Below are 6,984 nucleotides of genomic sequence, written 5' to 3'. Positions count from 1 at the left end.
TCTTTCCCTTAACCCCTGGCTGGGGCACATAGCCCACCCTTGTCGGAGACCCCGTGGGTTCTCCAGAGTAGCTGCCCTGGCTGTCCACCTGACCATGGTGTTCGTTCCTGTCCATTAGATGCAGCTCTACGTGGAAGAGCGAGCTCATAAAAGCAGCTGAGGGTGTGCCTGCCCACCGTGGACGCCACAACTGTCGAACTTTGGGGGCCCAGCCTAGGGCAGTGCTACTCTGATTCCAAGTGCTCTTATTGCCTCTATGTACGGACCACCCACCCTCCAGCCCGGGGCTGCTCAGGCTTGGTTGCCTCCATGGAGGAATCCTCCCCAGGAGGGCAGGCAAGGGTGCTGGGACCTCAATTTCTCAGCCTCCTGGGATTCAGCTGGCCCACACTGCCTCCAATACTGTGCTGTGAGTTGTTTCAATAAAGAGCCCCCAGGGCTGAGCTGGGCTGTCACTCCCTGGAGGGGAGGGAGGCTGCTTCTCTACCAAAGTGCCGAGGACATTGTACCCCGACCCCTAGACCCGACCCCAGGCTGGTTTTACTAAAAACATTTATTACACCAAAATGTCAGAGCTACGTGACAGTTAAGTTCACAGACTGGTGGGTTTGCCCCAGGTGGGAACTGGGGCAGGGGGTCTCGCTGCCCCCTACAGGCTCATGCCTTGCCTGGAGGGGACCTTTGGCAATCGGCTGGCCCAGACGGAGGACCGATGAATGGCTGAATGGCTGTCAGGGGACAGGCTGTCAGGAGGGCCTGTGGAGGGGGAGGGGCGAGGGCAGGCGGGCCACCTCCTCTGGCCCCTGCATGGTCTAGGGCGGAGCCACGGAGGGGGCCGGGCTCCTGGTCACCCTGTGGCTGATGACGATGCTGCTATTGGTGACACGGGGACCATACCAGCCTGCCCAGAACTGGGTGTCCTTGCCCCCGTGCTGGAAGAGGATGTGGCGGACACCTGGAGGGTAATCCGAGAAGGTGTGGGAGACCTGGGGGGAGGAGGGGAAAGGAAGTGACCACCAGGACTGAAGAGGGGACGAGACAGGATGACCACTGAGCTGGAGAGGGGACGGCTGGAGTCAGGTCCTGCAGGGGAGAGCCTTCCGGCCAGAAGGCAGGAACTCCAGACCGAGGACTGGTGCATTCTGGGCCCTGGGGCTGCCCCGTATTTCCTGCCATCCTGGCCTTGGGAGAAGTGGATGGCGAGGGGCAAGCAGGTGAGGCCTCACCTCTGTCCACCTGGCATCGTTCCACTGATGGACGGTCGTGGGTGGGGGCTCGAAGGAGGCCAGGACGATGTAGTCGGCCGAGGCCAGCTGTACTCGGATGTGGTAGGTGCAGCCACAGTCTGCTCTGGCAGCGAACCTGGGGGAGGGGAGGGCTTGGGACTGTGCACCCCAGTACAGAGGTGGCCCTGGAGGCCACCATCTCTGGAGGCGGGCAGGTAGCAGGCCCACAAATTGGAGCCCCGAGTCTCATTTCCCCGCTCTGCCCATGAGGCCCAGCCGGCTTCAGGGCTCCCTGTGCCCCTGGGGTAAGCAGTCTGTCTGCGCTGGGCCTCAATAATCCCATCTGAGGAAACAGGCAACCCTTCCGGGTGTTCCAGTGAAGATGTCACCGTAAACAGCAAAAGGCTCTCTACAGAGATAAAGTCCTGGGCTGTAGGATCTGTGTTGCCGCCTGTACATTACAATGGAGGTTCGGGAGGGGTGGCCTGTGTGATGGGGGCTGCATAGAGCTCACCCTCTGGTCAGCCCTACTGCAGCCCTGCACACCTCTCAAGCCCCAACCCCCCACCCTCAGAGTAGTGGCCCTGGGGCCTGGCTGACATTAGGGTCCTGCTTCTGCCCTGGGACAGGCCAGACAAAGTTCTGGGCACAGAGTAGGAGCTTGGGATAGAGTCGTGGGATGAACAGTGAAAGGGGTAGGGGAGGCACACAGGCATGTGAGTATCTGCGAGGTCCAGGGAGGCTGGGTCCTGGTGTCTCTTGCTCCAGGGCCTGTTAGTGACAACTCATCTGTAGGCCTCAGTCTCACCATCTGTAAACTGGGGTTAACATCTGCTGATGCAGGGTTGGGGCGGGGGGCAATGTTGAGTAAGTGCTGGGCCTGTCGGCAGGGAGGGAGGCAGCCCTTGCCCCAGGACTCCGCCGGGCTCAGTGGGTGCTCCCAAGAGGGCTTCTCAGGAAGAGCAGAGGAAGGGATGCAGAGTGTGGGACTCGGGCGTGGGCCCCACTCACCAGTCCTTAACCACGATGTCCGGCCGGAACTTGTCCAGTAGCTCCTCCCAGTAGCCCTCAGCTTTGAGGTCTATCAGCTGCGACTTGAGACACATCCTGCGGAGCAGAAGGCGAGGCATGCGTTCCCAGGCGTGGCCCGGACCCAGGGAACTGGTGCAGGGGCTGCAGGACAGGACTCTGGCTCCTGCCTCCATGCAGGCCCGTGGGGAACGTGCAGGGAGTTTGACCCACTGGTGCCTGGGTGGCGTTCATCCCAGTCCTTAGGCCCAGTGTCCCGGGCACCCAAGGAGGGCGCTTCCGTGAACTCAGGCCCCTAGACTGGGGCCAACCTGTACCACCCCTGACTTACCCCAACCACCTAGCGGGCTCCCAGCCTCCTCAAACTGCTCGCCTCCCCCACTCGCCTCAACCCAGCCACTGAGTTGCCTCCTGCCCCAGGAAGCGGTAGATGCTGAGCTGGCGTTGGAACCCCCTTTCTGGAGCTTCACACACAGGCCCTGGGGGTTTGGCAACAGGCTGTGCGGACCCTCTTCCCCCCACACAGCTTCTCAGCTCAGCTCGTCTCACTCATAGGACGCGGCAAAGTACTTCTTGACTTCGGGGTCAGGAAAGTCTGCGCCGTGCGCCCCGGGGAGGCTCTCCACCTTCCACTGGTCCCCTCCGTTGGAGTCAATTTTCCAGGATCTCATATCCTCTAGGAAAAACAGAAGCTGCAGTAAGACCCTCTGGGTGAAATGTTCAGCCTGGCCCTCTCTACCTGGTCCCGGGAGGGAGCGGGTAAGGCTCAGATCTCAAGGCATGCACCCCAAGGCACCTTGGAGCCGCCCTACAAAGCCCCCCTCCCCACACTCCCACCTGTGCCCACCACATCGATTCTGATCTGGGCCCTCTGCCTCCCGCTTTGTCCCTGAGCGGGTCAACTCCTAACCTGAAGCTGGAAAAAAAGAAAAAAAGAGTATGGAAATTCTAAACGAGCCTTTCCTCACTTCCACATTGCCCAGGGGCTCTGGAAATACCCAAGTTTCAGTTCTCGAACCATTAAATTATGAAGGGCCTGTGTGGGTAATTCTGTTTTGTTTTGTTTTTTTTTGCGGTACGCAGGCCTCTCACTGTTGTGGCCTCTCCCGTTGCGGAGCACAGGCTCCGGACGCGCGGGCTCAGCGGCCATGGCTCACGGGCCCAGCCGCTCCGCGGCACGTGGGATCTTCCAGGACCAGGGCACGAACCCGTGTCCCCTGCATCGGCAGGCGGGCTCAACCACTATGCCATCAGGGAAGCCCGGTAATTCTGTTCTTAATGGCTAATGTGAGTTTGTCCCAACTCAGACCACTTACTAGACGACTGGCATTCCCCTATCGTCGACGTCCAGGAGGTTAACTACTTACTGGGATCTGAGGGGCTTTGCTGGTGGGTCGTGGGAACCTGCTGTGCCCACTCGGACCCCCTCTGCCCAGGGCAGGAGGGAGGACTGGGGGGCCGGGCATCCTCTGGGTTGGTGGCGTGTAGTAACCCCGTGTTGGTGGAAGGGTCCCCCACCAGGTTGCCTTGGCAGGTCTGTAGGCGTAAGGCTGTCCCTCCCATCTCCCCCTTCAGACTGAGCTGAGAGGACTTCAGGAAACAGTGCCTCTCTACCCAGGCTTTCCAGAACAATCACCAGGAGAGCTTTTCCAAATTACTCCTTTGCTCCCTCTACTAGGAGCCCACATCTATTCCCCAGGTGCCCCGGGAGCCCCCCAGTAGAAAAGCAGAAGAGGAATTCAGGAATCCAGGGTGGGCCAGTGCCCAGGGCAGGCGCAGGAGAGCTGGGTGGCCGGCTCTGCAGGGCTGCGTGAGCTGCGCTGGTGGCCTGGCCCGGCTGGGCAGCTTCTGAGCAGAATTTGGGGCAGGCCAGGAGACTGAGTGTCTGGGGCACTGTCTATGGGGCCGCTAAGAGGGGCCTAAGGGCCTTCAGCAGTCAGGACTGGACCCCAGAAACTGGGCAGTTCTAGATCTTTGAGCAAGACACTCATCTGGGGGGCCTCACGCTCCCCATCTATAAAATGGTGCCAAACCCTTCTTATTTGGCTAACTCTCGGGATCTTCATGAGAATAAAGAGAGGAAGGGATTCTAAGTGTACAAACTATGCCTCTTCATCAACTGCTGCTATACCCAAACAGGAAGCATGATGCCTGGTACTAAATGAAGATGCTAAATGAAGAAAAAAAAAAGCCTGGCAGATATATGAGAACATAAGCAAAATAGGAGCCTCAAACCACGTGACCGTAGTTACCTCTGAAATTCCTCATTTTCTTCCTCGTATCATGGGGTGACGGGAGGATAATGACATTTCTAAGACCTCAGACTAAGTGCCTGGCACACAGGAAGCCCTCCCTCAACGTTAGGCAGCACAGACTGAACTAAAGGGGAGGGGGTCTGCAGTGTGTTTATTCATTCAACAAACGTTTCCTGAGCACATGCTATGTGGAAACGGTGCAGAGTGGCAAGGTCTGTCAGGCCCCAGGAACTTGAAATTTGTGGCAGAAGAAAAAAAAAAAAAGATTCAGTTATTATAGGTAATGACCAGTGCTATGAAGGAAGGAAATGGGGCGATGTGACAGACGTGGGGAGCACTGTTTGCAGATGGGGGATCAGGGCACATCTCTGAACTGAGACCTGAAGAATGAGGAGAGGGACCAAGGGAGCATGACAGGTGTTGCGGGGAGTGGTGGTGATGAGAGAACATTCCAGGTAGTGTGGGAACAGCAAGTACAAAGGCCCTGAGGTTCAGGAAAGGGAAAGGAACAGCCCAGCAGCAGGCCCCAGCCCACCTTCGGCACACGGGTTGCGCAGGAGGTTCCTGCGGAGGCTGCACAGAAAGTAGAAGACCTTCCAGTCCGCCACAGACTGGTCCCAGTCCTCAGTGACATAGCCCTCATGCAGGCATTTGCGCTTCCAGAGGGTCACAAGGTCGATGAGGTCGCGCCAGAGGCTGCAGACAGGGCGGCAGTTCAGCAGCAGCTGGCGGGCGGGCACGTGTGTGAACACCTCCAGCAGGATGCTCTCGGGCAGCTGGTTGATACTGACCAGGGCCATGGTCGTGGTGGGGTGAGAAGCATGCACAGGCCTGTGGGGAGCAACAGTGGTCATGAGCTCTGACCAAGGAGGTGGACCCCTTAGATCCCCAGGGACCTGGGCCAGGGAACATTGGAGCACCTTTCCAGTACATGGTAGACCCTCAAAATAAATAGTGGCCACATGTTATGCACATTTGAAAGAGTGCAATAAAAATATTGATAAAGTCTTCAGGGACTAATTTTTTAAGAGACCCCCATCCCCCATTAAAAAATTAATTGCTTAATTTTCAGTTGGTGGGCTTGGAGAACCGTAAGATTTTGCCAAGGCCATGCTGTTGTCTGTAAGCTCTGCAAAGGCTTTCAGTGATGTTATTTTAATAGTATGAATTCACCGTTAGAACATAAAATCTTGGGACTCCCCGGTGGCACAGTGGTTAAGAATCCGCCTGACAATGCAGGGGACACGGGTTTGATCCCTGGTCCAGGAAGATCCCACATGCCATGGGGCAGCTAAGCCCGTGCGCCACAACTACTGAAGCCTGCACGCCTAGAGCCTGATCTCCACAAGAGAAGCCACTGCAATGAGAAGCCGACACACCACAAGGAAAAGTAGCCCCCGCTCTCTGCAACTAGAGAAAGTCCACACACAGCAACAAAGACCCAATGCAGACAAAAATAAAAATACAATAATTAAAAAAAGTGTGAGGGAAAGAATATGTATATAAAAAAAAAGAATGTAAAATCTTTATTACTTCCACAGACTAGCTCACAATTTAAGTGATGGGCTGAGAAACAAACTTTCTCTCCCCAAATTGCCCACTTTAGCTGTGATAAAACATCCCAATGAGGAGGCTCCCCACACAGTTCTGGGTTGGGCATCAGGCCACTCTGTAATGCCCAGAGACGGAAAAGCACGTTGAAGGTGAAGAAGCAAGATTGCTTGGGTTTGAATCCTGGCCTGGAGTGACTCGCTGGGAAGGCAGTCCCCCCCCCCCCCGGGTTGGGCATCAGGCCACTCTGTAATGCCCAGAGACGGAAAAGCACGTTGAAGGTGAAGAAGCAAGATTGCTTGGGTTTGAATCCTGGCCCGGAGTGACTCGCTGGGAAGGCGGCCCCCCCCCCCCCGCAAAAAAGGTGGTAACTGTCCCGACCTCAGAAGGGCTGGGAGGACTGAGTTAGTACAAGTAAAGCATTTGGCACAGGGCTGGTTGAGAAGTGCTCCACAGCATCATTAACCACACTCCTAGCCTTAGAGCAAAACAACTCTCCAGTAGTTGCAGAGGTACCGGCCCCCAAGAACACATTCCTCCCTCTACATCTGAATTGCACAGGGTTTTGGGAAAATTACAGTGCCACCACCTTGGCCTGAATCTTGCCTGGGGGGAATCCTGGTTATCCAGCTAAGGGGATTCCCTCAGGCGGGTGGGAGTGGGCCTGTAGCCACTGTCACTCAAGATGGCTGGAGCAGATGGGCCTTATCTGCTTATGGGTGGGGAAGGAAATATTCTCCTGGGACACGTAGGGACACTGGAGAGACTTTTCATTTTTCATTGCGACTTGGCCAAAGAAGCAGTTGTTAACTTAAAACAATAAAACAGCCAGACATTTTACCAGCAAAACAGATTTATTTGGGAGCAGCAAAGAATTGAAATTTGGGACATGCAACTGGTGAACCACTTGTAAGTCCTGTTAA

At 56.2% G+C, this 6,984-nt stretch overlaps 2 protein-coding genes across 3 annotated transcripts in view; one reads left to right on the top strand and one right to left on the bottom strand.

Annotated features, from left to right (window-relative positions):
- MAD2L2 (mitotic arrest deficient 2 like 2) overlaps positions 1-452 on the top strand; it is a 12,098-nt gene extending 11,646 nt beyond the window's left edge. For both annotated transcript variants that reach the window (XM_007463164.1, XM_007463163.1), the window contains exon 9: positions 119-452. In XM_007463164.1, the coding sequence (XP_007463226.1) occupies positions 119-160 (42 nt within the window). In that variant the 3' untranslated portion in view covers positions 161-452. The remainder of the gene's footprint in view (positions 1-118) is intronic.
- A 360-nt stretch (positions 453-812) lies between these two features.
- On the bottom strand, positions 813-5,310 carry LOC103084160 (F-box only protein 6). The gene is made up of 5 exons (XM_007463186.1): positions 5,046-5,310; positions 2,805-2,931; positions 2,238-2,333; positions 1,227-1,362; positions 813-986 (listed from the first exon to the last, which is right to left on the bottom strand). Exons 1-5 carry the CDS (start codon positions 5,308-5,310, stop codon positions 813-815), a joined length of 798 nt encoding a protein of 265 aa, XP_007463248.1.
- Between the last annotated feature and the right edge of the window lie 1,674 nt (positions 5,311-6,984).

This window comes from Lipotes vexillifer, unplaced genomic scaffold (genome assembly GCF_000442215.2).
Source record: "Lipotes vexillifer unplaced genomic scaffold, Lipotes_vexillifer_v1.1 scaffold109, whole genome shotgun sequence".
NCBI lineage: Eukaryota > Metazoa > Chordata > Mammalia > Artiodactyla > Lipotidae > Lipotes > Lipotes vexillifer.
The sequence above is the reverse complement of the archived record's forward strand: the minus strand, read 5'-3'. Positions and strand labels throughout refer to the sequence as shown.